General features: G+C 32.3%; 1 protein-coding gene across 1 annotated transcript in view; it reads right to left on the bottom strand.

Moving 5' to 3' along the window:
• Positions 1–12,803: 12,803 nt before the first annotated feature.
• Positions 12,804–15,278, bottom strand: part of LOC111627044 (tetratricopeptide repeat protein 7B-like) — a 59,513-nt gene continuing 57,038 nt past the window's right edge. Inside the window, exons 18-19 of the mRNA XM_023370589.1 lie at positions 13,480–13,571; positions 12,804–13,363 (exon numbers count right to left, since the gene is read on the bottom strand). Coding sequence (XP_023226357.1) covers positions 13,231–13,363; positions 13,480–13,571 — 225 coding nt within the window. The 3' untranslated portion in view covers positions 12,804–13,230. The remainder of the gene's footprint in view (positions 13,364–13,479; positions 13,572–15,278) is intronic.

Genomic DNA, 15,278 nt, shown 5'->3' with positions numbered 1-15,278 from the left:
TACGCACCAGACGGAAAAACAAAAAATATCATGTATCCACAAGCACTCCAATAAATAAATAGAATTGAAACGACACTTTGAAATGTTTTCCCGATGAAAGTGAATAATAATAATAATAAGTTACAATAAAAATGATAAAATGTAAATTGAATTTTATCATAACGAGTTTGCTTGAATTTCGTTTCTTTTGAGATCGCAGCAATGCGCGACGGGTAAGCTAGTTAATGATAAAAAATACTTAAACCTGGAAAAAAACGAAAGAAATGCGTTAATTTTGAAGAAAAAGCTTCAAAGTTTAACTTCCTTTGTCTCGCCCTTCTGTGAAATTTAACACCGATGAGTCATTGTTTACACATCTGGATGACCTTGAACACAGCTGGAGTTGGATTTCCCGGGGCATTCTCATAGACGTCGCGGGAGGACAAGAGTTGAAAGTAGGGTGAAAATTAGCTGGCCGTATATTTTTAAATATTTTTTAAAAATTTCGAGACTTTAAGTCTCGAAATTTTTTAATGTTTTTTTGAAATGTTTTTTAAACATTCCAAAAATTCCAAAAATGGCCTTAATTGCCGTGTTTTATGTAACGCTATGTAACCTGGCCGAGTTAACTCCGGCGAGAAACTAAATGGATTTTAATTAACTCTTCACATCCAGATGTCAGTGATTTGTTTTTAGAGTGAGCTTTTGCAATTCGGGGATTCCCCTTGTACATGATACTTACCATCAACAAGTCGCTATTACATCATTCTGAGTTTCGCATTGAAAGGTATAAACTGTAATTGTTTTGAAATTAAATTTTATGTTAGCGGTGTTTTCTTCATTTTTATAATAAGTAGCGAGTTTAAATTTTGATGATTTCAAGTGGCAGTATTAAGCAGCCTATTTCTTTTCATTTCTGCAAACTTTTTTATGCGGTTTTAAGTTAATTTTAACTCGTTGTTTTGGTTGTATTCGATTTTAGAAAATTACGGAAGGTGTCCCTACTTTTTCAAAGCAAGTACAGTCTTTTTTTATGCGAATTTTTTATATGCGCTTTTCTGTAGAACGTATCCACCGCATAAAAAGAGACCTTACAGTATACAAAAGTTCAGTCAGTTGTATTAGCAGATTAATATTCGAGTCGCCTGTTATATAGCAGTCTTTTATACGATCTTTGAAACAAACCGTATTAAACCAATAAATTCATAAATTAGTAAGTGTTTTATATAACACAGTAATTAAACTGTTCCTAATGTTTACAGTGCGTATGCCTGCATCGAAACTATCGCCAGTAAAAGAATATTTTCGTGCTATTAACAGATGCTAGGTTTGATAAACAACATTATACCTCAGTGTTGTTTGTTTCGTCGATGAATATATTCAAGATTATAGCCCCGTATTTTAATTCGCTCCAAGATTCAACAATAGTCATATCAAAAACTACACTCGGTTCGTGTAAAGTATCCACCAGTAACCAAATTTTCCTGCTATATCCCTGCCAAGTATCGTAAAATAGTAATCACTTAGGGTAAGTAATTGTAGAATAAAATGATTTCATACAGAAATCTTCCACAAATTTCATTATTTTCCTTATTATATACAAGCACGTCTCGATTTACGGACGAGAATTCGTTCCTAAAGGTCGTTCGTTGCAGCACAATATTTTGTTTGTTCGTCACGTATTAAATATATTTAGTTAAGAAATTAAAAACAATTAGCGAAACTTACATATAATAGTACCTTTGTTTACTATTAATAAGCTTTTACTCATCAATAATTTCATTATCTGACACAAGAGAAGCACGAAAAAATTGTAATTTTCCGTTTGGTCAGTTGCTGGGGGTCCTTTTCTTACTTAAATACAAGTCATATTTCATTCGAAAAAATAAATTAATAAACAAAATACAAACACTGTCTGTAGTATCAAATTTAAAATTCTAGCAACGAGTTGCTTAACTTTCCCGGCAACATTTGGTGGCGCCATTCGTTGCCATATTTTTTATTAAAAACTTTTTGTATTTTTAACTACAGTATTATATAATTGCAAAAAGCTGAATTCTGAGGGTAGGGATGGGTTTTATATAAATTGTAAATGATAACCATGAAAATCGTCATTAAGTTCGACTTTGCTCGAGATACGACAGACGACCACCCTTTACTCCCCACACCGTCGACCTTTAATAATCAAAATTTAATAGTATCAATTCCCCTAATAAACAAACCTCCCTGCAAAATTTCAAAAATTTTTGACAAAAAGCACAGGAGTTATTAAGCTTCAAAGGGGTAAAGAAAATCTTGCTTCCCCACACACACTAACATCCACACTTACTGAAAACATCCCGAATTTTTTGCATTTCTAGACGTTTGAAGGTCCCGAGTCCAAAAATGTAAAAATCGGGGGCCCATACTTTCCCTCTGTTACATATAACAACGTAGAAAGTAATTTTTATCGAATTATCAATTACTAAACATTTATTTTTTTTTGAACTAACGGAAAGCGCTCTACTTATAAATTTCAACTAAATTTTTGTTATAAAACCGGGATGCTCCCACCTACGGTTAAGGAAAACAAGAAATATTAAACGCTTTAAAAGCAGAGTAGAGCAACTGGTATTTAAAATTAGGCTAAATAACCAATATATTTCGAGTTTTGTCTCGGGTGAATCTTTTGCTGAAAGTTCGTTGAATTGATTTTTATCCGTTTTCAAGAAATTCTTGTAATTCGTTGGATCTTGTAATTTTATTTCACGTGTTATATTATTAGAGACACACTAAGTTCCTCTGCGATTAATCCAATGTTTCACTCGTATCTTTTAATTCAGAGGCTTGTGTTACAAATTTTGCCATCTCCAATCGATGGATACGAATCATCTCGGTCGAGACGTGTAAACGTGTAAATGCTGTCAAGTCAATTGAATTTAAGTCAGTCGATTGACTGACTCGACTGGAGTAAAAGCACTTGCGAAAAGAAGTTATTCGAAAATTTTCTGGATGGACAGATGGCCGAGGCAGTTAAAGGTGTTCTTATGTTAGCGCCGACAGAGCGGAAAAGTAAACAAAAAATGATAATTCCTGCCGAAGTATTAGATTAAATGATCGATAATACTTACCGCTTGAGTATGAGTATGATCGTTTGATTTAACCCGGCTCTGACCCAGCTAAGCTAACCAAACTTTCGACACGATTTTAATTTTAATCTTTGCCTTATTGTTCTTGCGTTTATTACTTTTCGCACGGGCAATGCCGGATATCTTTACTACTAATTTTATAAAAATAGATGGTAAAATGAAAATTCACCGATAGAGCCCGTGATGGGTATGGAATAAACCGCCATCTTACTGCTCACGGGGCAGAAACTACCAAGAAAAAAAGACTAAAGATGTATTAACAATGAAACTGTTTTTATTGAACAATTTTTATAAAACTGTTTTCTCCTTTTTATAATTTTAATACAAAAAAAAATTATTTATATATTTGAAATTATGGTATAAAATGAAAAAGTTTGTGTAAAAATAAGGTGACATTATATATAATCTAGTCCAGGAAAATATAATTGTTTCTAAAATGCCAGTGGCATGCAATCCATGGAAGCTGTGGAAGCTACACACCAAAATATGGTATAACGCTTCCAACGATTTAAATAATTTAAGTAAAGCTGGCAAAAGACACGAAAATAGTAAATGTCACATCGATTCTTTCGTGNCTATATTTTGTATTTAAAGAAAGTCGATAAAGGAACTACCGATTCGGAAGTTAGTGGGGCCCTGGCATCCGACAATTCGTGTTAACTAACAATAATGCTAGATGGGCCATGATGGTAACGTCAATTAATACAATATAATTACCAAAAAATTCGGTATCGAAGAACTAAGCTTAATTTATATCGGAAACACTTGCCGACGAAAGAACAGAGGATAGAAATTCTACGGCATGTTTAATATGTTTAGTAAAAGCTCGGAATTTTTAGTACTGTTATATCGCGCTTTGTCTTTGTCTCCCGATAATTGCAATAGAAGCAGAGACTACCGTATTTGGGAAAGTGAGGATAAAGTACTTGTTCGCCTTCATCGATTTAGTTTATATTTCGCGCAGGCAGTTAGAGTCCAGTCTATTTTTTTATTTTTATTTTTTATAGTGTTAGTTTCGGTTTTTGTTGGCGGTGAGGGAACATTTTGCTTTTAATATATAGCCTATATAAAATAGATATAGATAATATATTGCATTTATAGACTTTTTAATGCACGAAATAGGCCTACAGCTAAAAATGTAAAAGGCTTTGTTTAAGGGGCGGGAACGGATTAAAATGTTAAATGCGTAAGGGAGTAATATTATAAGAATAATTTAGAAGGATCTATCTTTAATCTTGCCAAATATCAATGTCTAGGGCCCACGGAGACAGGAATATCTAACACGTGGTATTTGCCGCGATCTGTGAAACCTTCCTTCAGTCAGTTTTCTAATAAACGGACAGTAAAAGATTTCTTACAGAATCATAATGAACATATATAAGAAGCAATTACGTATTTAAAAGATTTTGTAAAATATACATCAACAAAGAGCGCAGATTAGGCGTCACCTCCTCTTATCCAGAGAACGAAACTAGAAGTGATTAGAGACGGATTTCGGAGATGACGCGACCTTATTTTACAATCCTCCCTGTCGTTGTAGGATTCCTTCGTAGGACCGTTCCAGATACTGAACCGCGTTGTGTTTATGTATAATTAAATGGATTTAAAATTGAATTATATCGAGAAATTATATATTTAATTATAATTCTGAATTAAATAATTATTTAACAATATCTGGTCTGGTGAAATCGGCACAGATATAGGCCTACACTTTCATTACTACGAGAAATTCCCAAATTCCGAATTCTTTCCCAATTGACAATTTTGGCAACTGAAGTATACAAATATGTGGGGTCTCTTACGCCGTACGATAAACAAAAATTGAAATCTTCCAGTAAAATTCCCGTAATTTCCAACTGTGGTCATTGGTGTGGTGTCAGACAATATGAAAAATATCAACGTGCCGGGGTAAGAATTTAAGTCGTGTCAACTTTTTTGGGAAAGGCCCGCATACATTTGTTTTTTTCATCGTTGTGTGTAAATAGAAAAATTCAGTTTTAGTCAAAAGAAAGGCATTTATATTGTAATTTATAAATAGGGGAGACCGGGGCAACTTCGGCATGCGGGGCAAGTTTGTCAAGCGCTTTTTTTTAAAAGGAGACTTTGGTTATAGGTTAGGCAGTTGAGTTTTATTGGTGGCTTGTTGAGTGTAGTGTTTTTATTGTTCTCCAACAAGCGTAGTTGAATTATCAAGCAAATGTTCATTTTCGTTGAATTCCATATAATATTTTTTTTCCATTTATATTGAATTGGCAGGTTTTGTTATAATTCCATGATAACGAAAGTTACTTTTCCTGTTAGAAGGATGTAACTTCAACTTATTCACGTGGCCAGATCGTGGCTTGGCATTCTGTTCTCAGGGTTGTACTTAATGTTTCGAAATCATGACTAGCGTGGTAAGATCGGCAACATAAAGCCACATTAGAAGCAAAGGATAAAAATCAAACAGATGATAAATGAAAACATGTTTGCATTTGTTATTCATGTATATATGTCTTTGAACTTGCATTTCGTTGTAATAATATTAAATGGGTGTTGGATTTGTATTTCTTTGTTTTAATAGTGAATTCCAACTTATACATTGTTAATAACATAATTTTATATACGTGCCTATCTTGCCCCATTACTGTTGCCCCTATACCAGGGGCAACTTTAATAAAAATAATTAAAATAATTACAACTTTACAAAAAGAGAGAAGTTGCCGATCTTGCCCCTATACCCGGGGCAACTTCGTCAATTTCTCTCTTCTTGTGAAGTTGTAATTATTTTAATTGTTTTTATTTCCAAACTGATTTTAACCAGTTCTATAGTAAGAAAACATTCCAATAGACAATATGCAAAACTTTTTTTTTTCAGTTTACAGCAGTATTTATTACACAAAATTTAAGTAAAGCTTAACATGCCGATCTTGCCCCGGTCTCCCCTATATTTTGTATTTAAAGAAAGTCGATAAAGGAACTACCGATTCGGAAGTTAGTGGGGCCCTGGCATCCGACAATTCGTGTTAACTAACAATAATGCTAGATGGGCCATGGTGGTAACGTCAATTAATACAATATAATTACCAAAAAATTCGGTATCGAAGAACTAAGCTTAATTTATATCGGAAACACTTGCCGACGAAAGAACAGAGGATAGAAATTCTACGGCATGTTTAATATGTTTAGTAAAAGCTCGGAATTTTTAGTACTGTTATATCGCGCTTTGTCTTTGTCTCCCGATAATTGCAATAGAAGCAGAGACTACCGTATTTGGGAAAGTGAGGATAAAGTACTTGTTCGCCTTCATCGATTTAGTTTATATTTCGCGCAGGCAGTTAGAGTCCAGTCTATTTTTTTATTTTTATTTTTTATAGTGTTAGTTTCGGTTTTTGTTGGCGGTGAGGGAACATTTTGCTTTTAATATATAGCCTATATAAAATAGATATAGATAATATATTGCATTTATAGACTTTTTAATGCACGAAATAGGCCTACAGCTAAAAATGTAAAAGGCTTTGTTTAAGGGGCGGGAACGGATTAAAATGTTAAATGCGTAAGGGAGTAATATTATAAGAATAATTTAGAAGGATCTATCTTTAATCTTGCCAAATATCAATGTCTAGGGCCCACGGAGACAGGAATATCTAACACGTGGTATTTGCCGCGATCTGTGAAACCTTCCTTCAGTCAGTTTTCTAATAAACGGACAGTAAAAGATTTCTTACAGAATCATAATGAACATATATAAGAAGCAATTACGTATTTAAAAGATTTTGTAAAATATACATCAACAAAGAGCGCAGATTAGGCGTCACCTCCTCTTACCCAGAGAACGAAACTAGAAGTGATTAGAGACGGATTTCGGAGATGACGCGACCTTATTTTAAGGAGTTACGGTACTAATTTGTTTTTTATGCCGCGTAGACCCATTAGAGATCGTTCGGAAATTCTGGAGCAAAAATGCCGTGGACACTAAGAGATCTCTTTTTCTATAATCGTCGTGGATTGGACCAGGCACACATGGGGGATGACGAAGGCGAATTCGGGACAGACCGTCTATAAAAAGTCCTGCAGTTTCGCTGCGCGGATTCGATTCCGGCTTCCCAAAATAATAGATCGACGTCTTAACCGCCCGGGCTATCCACTCGCTTATTAATGATAATGATAATCACAAATTATAATTTAAATATTAAAATATATAATTTAATAAAAATCATTTAAATGATTCAAATTACAGATAATTAACAATAGATTTAAAGTTGATTAAATTCGGTCTTCTGGCACCTTTCGAAATATCGTTGATGTTTTCATTATTAGCATAATTTTGTATTACTAGTTAATGCGGTAGTACACGTTTTGAATTAATACATTTAAAGAAAAGAAATGTATTTTTTCTTTTGTTACTTCGTTGGTATTCTTTCTCCTTCTCCTTCTATTTCTCTTTCTCTTCCTGCGATTCCTTTTTCTTTTCCCGTTTTGATGAAACAAATGCATATGATTTAGTCTCTTTAACTTTCTTCTTCTTCTTCGTCTCCTTTTTCTTTTTGCTATATTTTTCGATTCCCCTTCACAATATTTTGATCTTTCCATAACTGATTTCAACGACATGAATTCGAACATTTCCACCATTTCTTCCATCGCTTGTACTTCTTTAATAACTCTTAACTTTTTTCAAAAGACACTTAAATGTAGAATTTCGTGGAAATTCTCTATCCTTGACGGCCAGCTTTCCTCGTATCGTCTTTTAAATTTGTAACTTGTTCGATATTTAGAACGGAACTAAAATTTTCCAGTAGATTTCGAATTCGTAAACGTTACGATATTGTTCTGCAATTTTCAAAACATTGCAAGTTCTAATTACATTAAAATTTCAAAATGCTGATTATACTTCGCTCGAAAGTTAATTATAAAAATTTGCTTTCAATCCTAAATTTGAATTTTGAAATTAATTAGATACAAGTATCAGTGGACCAAATGCGTTGATATCTGTACTGATGGTGCTCGTTCTATGTCCGGCTGTTATGAAAGATCGCAAACGCTTATACGAAGCAAAGCTCTTGATGCACTGTGGACCCATCGCGTTATACACAGAGAAACACTCGCATCAAAATATCTGAGTTCTACATTGAATCAGGCTTTAGAATATGTAATAAACGTAGTAAACTTTATAAAAACTCGGCCGTTGAAAGCCAATTTTTTAAAAAACTATTTGAAGATATGGAATCAGGGCACACGTCTTTGTTGTACTACAACATTTCGCGATGACTTCCTCGTGATAATGTTTTGTCTCGTACGTTTAAACTGCGACAGGAAATTTACATTTTTCTTAAAGAGAAACCCCGCAAGTGTGTCGAAAATTTTGTGAATGAAAAGTTTTTGGTAAAACTAGCATATTTATGTTATTGTTGAAAAGCTAAATGCTCTGAATCTCTCTCCGCAGGGAAGCAACGTGCACCTTTTAAAGTCGATTGAGAAAATTTTAGCTTTTATAAAAAAAAAAAAAAAAAAGAACTAAAACTACGGAAAGGAGAAATAAACGAAGACAGAAGAAAATAATGTTACAACAATTTTTTACCTCCAGCGGAGTAGATTTCTCCATAATCCATTTTTCAAAACCATTTATCACAGTTTAATGTGTATCACCTGGTTTGAGAAATATTTTCAACATGATATCGATAAATTTGCATGGATTCAAGATCCATTTAATGCCAGTGCTTCATCTAAATTTACTGCTGTGGAAGAAGAGAATCTTATTGAGTTGTCTTGCCACAATACGTTGAAAACAAAATTTAGCAGAATGGAAATAATTGAATTTTGGATACCAGTAAAAGATGAATATCCTCTTCTGAGTGATAAAGCTCAGAGAATTTTAATTCCATTTGCAACTTCTTTTTTGTGCAAAGCTGGGTTTTCGATAGAAACTAAGTATCGCACGAAAATCAATGTGGAGAATCAAATGGGGGTGGATGTGTTCAATTGGTTCCATGATTTGAGAAAATATGCGGTGATCAACAAGTTCATCCATACCACTAATTATAATTAACTGAATTTGTTCAATTACATTTTTTAAATCTTGAATACGCGTTTTATTTACTTTTAACTTAACGTCCTAACTCTTTAATTAAGTAAATTGCTGGCTGTTTCGCTATTTGGCAAATTTTATTTGTTAGAATTTAACACAGGGCGCCTTGGAAAAACCTGGGCATAGCAATGGTGTCAAGAATCGAAAAAGTTTGGGAACCACTGGTATAAACAATATTATTTCCGTGCACGAAGTCTAGTTTATTAAATGTTTACTCCGAGTAAGTGTTTACATTATAATACAGAATTATAATTTACAACAATAATACAGAATAGGAAAAAAGTCACTTAGCACCCCTGCTACAGAATATAGAATATATCCAAAGTTAATTCGCTGACGTAACGAACACATTAGATCAAGGAGAAAACAGATTGATGTATGTTACACGTACGGCCGCCATTTTGATAGCGGCCGTACGTGATGTAAATGTGTGAAGGGGGTGGTGTAACACGTCATTTAGGGTCAGAATTTCACAAGGAATTGATTGCCGAAAGATTTTATTCGCCTACCTCGAACGGTTACAGAGTTATGCACGTCACGCGATGTGCTCGATGTACATTCTTTATTCTGTAGCAGGTTTTTTCCCCACCCTGTATTTCTATTGTTATAATAAATCAATTAATATATTTATATAAAATGTTCGACACTAAACCGGTATCTGTAATTACAATTTTTCTCAAATCTTCTACTGTTTCCAAACACAATAAAAAAAAGAACTTTTATTGTATTTGGAAACCGAAACTTCCGAAAAACAGATGCCTCTCAATAACGGACGTTATGTTTCACGAGATATACTGTATATTTATTTTTACGAATACCTTCGTGACTACTAATTATACGAGTACACTCATACTCTGAAGTATTCTTAAGATGTTCTCGCCAAAGATGTTAGAATGTGTATGGAGACACGATTTAGTTCAACCACTTTGACGCTTAATAACTAACTCCTGTGTTAAACCATCCGACTCCGATTCTGACCACTTTGACCACAGAAATTATTTGGCTTCAACAGGGTGAACAAAATCATGCCTCCCCACAGTCTAACATCCACACATATAGAAAAAACCTCGAATCTTTTGCTTAATTAACTCGAAATTTCAAGGTGTTCTGAGTCCAAAAATGTAAAAATTTGGGAGAGGTTATTTTTTGACCGAGTACTACACTTTGTTATATATCCTCTGTTATATATAACAGCCGGAAAAGTAAAAATTATCGAATACATATTTATGTATTATTCAGAGGAGTCTTTTAGCTTTGAAATAAAAAGTTTCTACGTTCTATCTTATTAGAACTCTATTTATTGAATCTTTTATTCTGAGGTCACGTAATGACATCAGAATTTCCGGGTTTCTTTCGGTAACTAGTCCGCCCCTGGTCGGAGTCGGAGTCGGATGGTAAGGAAAAATCGGAGTCCGTAGATTTTTACGCGACTCCACAACCCTGGTGAAAAGTTAGCGAAAATCCGGCAAGAAACTTCCTCAATAATTCATTGATAAAGCAAAAAAGTAAGTGGAATAATGTACTAAGCTCATCCAGAAAGTAAGTGCCATTTGGATATTATAAAACATTTTCAATTTGTTTTCATTTGTATTTTATTACAGAAAAATCTACATACCTTAAACTACTTTTCGACGTATTCATGATGAGAATTAAGGCATGTGTCATATCTTGGCACAAATTGCAACATACCCGGCTTCGTAGAATTCGGTCGCCTGCGACCTGAACCAGTTCTGGACGTTTACCTTGATCTCATCATCATGTGCAAAATGATGAGATTTACAGCTTATTGTGATACATTGAAGAAGTTATGGCGCGCGATACAGAAAAAGCGTGGAATACTGACTTCTGGCATTGTGTTCGTGCATGACAACGCGCGACCGCATACCACATAACGACGACGCTGCTTGATTCATTTCACTGGGAACAATTCTGTCACCCTCCTTATACTCCGGACCTAGCTCCGTCCGACTTTCATTTGTTTTCTCATCTCAAGAAATTTCTTGCCGGCCACCACTTTGCAAGTGATGATTATGTCGAAAAGTAGTTTAAAGTATGTAATTTTTCTGTAATAAAATACAAATGAAAACAAATTGCAAATCTTTTTGAATACCCAAACGGTATTTACTTTCTGGATGAGCTTAGTATCTCGGGATTCTATACGATTCGTTACCGAATATATTACAGCAGGAAGTAGAGTATCCCTACCGAATCTATAATTTTTAGCGGTATATTTCTAAAATAAAACCATGTTTTCTGTGAAATTTGGATCATTTTTTAAACTAAGCTACATGGTTTCTTTACTTTTTCTTATAAAGTATTATTGCTTTGAAATTTTTTTAACTTCTGAATGAATAATTAATAGGCATATAATGTAAGTTAAAGCGTCATTGAAAGTTTTTAATTCGTTATAATTAATTTCTTTCAAAAGTCGCTACCCGAAATAAAAAAAATACCAATTTATAATACTTAAAGTAACTGTCAACAACATCAGATTACCAAAGATTATTTGGAGATTAAGAAACTATAGTTTCCTATATCTTACAGTGCAACTAATTTCACATTTTTCTTATAGAATATTTAAATTTTACACAACTGTTTTAGTATATAATAAGAGATTAATTTTTGTTTAAACATACGAATGCACTTTTTATATAACAATATTTATTTTAAAGATTATTACAATTAAACCTTACAAGAGACTTAATTTATATAAAATAAAATTTTAAATCTAATTTCTTTAATCAATACAATTAAATTTACAAATAGGAAACGAGTGTTTACAAACTCGTCAATATCTGTGTTTACATTCAAAAAATATTAAGTTTCTCTCCACTATACAGACTATAAACATAGAATTATCATTTGGAATCAAATATTCTTAGATGTCATTACAAACAATTTTATCTACATTTAATCAAAATATCAGAATTTAAAATTTTATAAACGGCAGTATATTCTCCAACTTCCACTATAAGTTAAGTACAATACTCATCGAACTAATATAGTTTCGTTAGGTGTAGAAGTGAGACTATTAAGGTGCGAAACAAATATAAACGAACACAAACGATAAATCTGACCCTGTTAATGAGGATTATCTTTGGATTTAAATTTATTATGCATAGTTGATAAAAACCATATTTTGTAAATCAATTCTTTTATGGTTTATTAATGGTACATCTCTTACATCCCTGTGGATTAGTTTCTCTATATCATGAATTATAGTTTTATTTACAATAACCCTTTATAAATTATACATTTAAATCATTGCAATAAAATTAATGCTATATATATATATTTAATAACATTATCATTAAAGTATGTGTGTGTATATATCTTCACAAATTCTATTATTCAATATTTGATAATGGTTAATTTAAATTATACATTTCTTTTTTAATTACAGAAAAAACAATTTTAAAATGTATCCTGGATACTATTTACAATATTTAAATTTCCAAACTACACATTTATATACACACAAAGAAAGAAAAATTCAAATACAACTTCGTACATATGTACATAAAAATATATATATATATATATATAATTACATCTTTAAACACATAAGAGGAGATTATGTTTTTACTTGCCATGGTTACGGAAGAAATTTTTATGCTCGCAGTTTTCTTGTCTATCCGTTAAATGAGTTGATTTCGTACCCGTTATCGACTTGGAAAGCTCCTACCTTCTTCGGTTCGATTTTGGCAATATCTTAGATCAGAGATCGAATTTGTACTGGAATGGACTCGTTTGAAGACTTCGACGATTACATGTTGTATATTAAATACCTGGAAATGGTCTGAAAAGTATCGAAAAAATTTTACCTTCTATTGGAATTTTTGAATATTTTATCATTAAATGGTTGTCTGCATTTATTTAATACAAATATCAAGTTTAATCCGTTAATCTATACTTCGTATCGATACGACTTATTGAAAGAATCTTCTGTAGAGATACTTTAATACATAACATTTAGGCAAAAATTGAACACGGCATCAAAAAATATAGATCTATGTTCGGTAACTATGGATTATTAAATGTATCCTTTAACAAATCCTGTCATTCGAGACAATGAGGAATGTAAAATAATGGAAGAATGGGACTGGTCGCTTCCAGTTCTATGGCAGTTGCCAGACATTCGCTTGCAGATTCATAATCACCCATATCCTGTAGCACCTTGCCCATATTGAACCTAAAAGAAAAAAAAATATATTTTTCTAAATTCTACTAATTACAATTTTATTTATTTTCAATGATAAATGCTTTAAATTTCAATTATTTAACTTTGAATTTTATAAATAACATTACCATGATTGATGGGACATGGGATCAATTGTTACTGCATCTCTCAAAGTCTTTTCTGCCAAGTGATTACTACCCAAATTGTGATATACAAGTCCCTATAATTGGCAATAAAATATGTGTTAAATAAAATTAGTTTTAAATTATAATAAATCAATATATCATGACAGTAGTTAGATAATAATCTAAATTATTACATATATGACTATTTTGAAAATAAAAAAACTTCCTTTTTTAATAAATAATTTATTAGAACAATACTGTACTCATTTTTATCAGCTCTTAAAAATTGTTTTTAAGGATACAAAAATCTTATTTTGGGAGTCCCAGTAATTTCTATCAAACTGTTTCTATGAAATTTTCAACTTACAGAAAGTTTCCAGAACCTTTACCAGTATAAGGTAACAATAGTGAAGAAATGTAAGCTTACATTTCTCTCTTACATCTCACTAGATGAATAACAACAATTTAAAATAAAAAATTTCATATGTAGTAAACTAGAAATGTTATTGTTACTTCTCACCCTTCAAAGATTTAATTAATTAATTAATTGAGTAATTAATTAAGGATTTCAATTAATTACAGTATCTTTTAATTTAAAATTTTGTCATAATCTGTATGTATTTTGATAGTACTTATAAGAAACATTTCCAGATTTCTAGAATATGAATAATAAAGTGATATGAATATGACAAATATGAATAAACTGCATTGATACAACAGTAGTCAATGTAACTGAAAAGAATTTTTTTTTAATTTACAACTTAAAAATTAGTAGCAACAGTAATCTCATTACTGTTGAAATACTCCATGTGTAATGTAATGTTTGTGCTACTGATTAGAAATATAATTAAGCACAAAAACCAGAAATCATTGCTTGTTCTAATGTAATGTATATAGTGAAATCATCATATAATGAAAAATTATTTAGATTAAATAACAAATAAAACAAATAGATTAGCAATTAAACAAATGAAAACACTGCTGTCTATAAGCATCATAATACAGTGGATAATCAGTTAATGAACAGTTCAGATTATGAACAAATCAGATAAACACTTTTGAGAAAGATTTTTATATTTGGACAACAAACGCCTCACAGAACAAGTACAAGAAGTGATGTAAAATAATGAATACTGATTGATCTTTCCTTGTCTTCAAGCAACAATTTGAAACTTTTCGGAGTGTGGGAGATATCAACATTAACACTCAACCCAGTATATACAGATCGGATAGTATTCCTCCGAACTTTGAAACTCTCCCTTGTAATTCCAGCCTTTTATTTTTCTGACAAAAAATTTTTTTATAGTATTCATGAGACTCAAAATGCAATGAGTCAGGCAGGCACTCATTACGTTTTGCATTGGTTTTTATTTTTGAAAGGTGAGAGTATAATAGCAAAGGTAGAGAGTGGACAGATGTCTGATGTTGCTGGGCAGTATGCCTTGAACAGGTCTACAGTAGGCCACTGTTCAATCTTATCAAGAAAGATACAGTATAATCAAAAACACTCAAGCAGCTAAAGGAGTAACAAAAATCACATCTGAGAAATAAAGAACATCGAAGAGCTCATAAAGAAATCTGAAACTGATTTGATGATAGAAGAATGCCAAGAACTCTTGAATGAAGAACATGAAGAAATTTGGCAAGATATGTTTTCTTCTGAAAAAGAGGATTAATGCAGACATCTGCTATTAAAGATCTTTTGAAGAAGTGGGAGGATGTGAGATCAATGGTCTTAGAATGGCATCCAAACCAGATTGAGGTTAATAGGCTTAGGGATCTCTACAACGACAATGCTATTA

This window comes from Centruroides sculpturatus, unplaced genomic scaffold (assembly GCF_000671375.1).
Source record: "Centruroides sculpturatus isolate CEXI.00-Female unplaced genomic scaffold, Cexi_2.0 scaffold402, whole genome shotgun sequence".
NCBI lineage: Eukaryota > Metazoa > Arthropoda > Arachnida > Scorpiones > Buthidae > Centruroides > Centruroides sculpturatus.
Note: the sequence above shows the minus strand (reverse complement) of the source record. Positions and strands in the feature narration are given on the sequence as shown.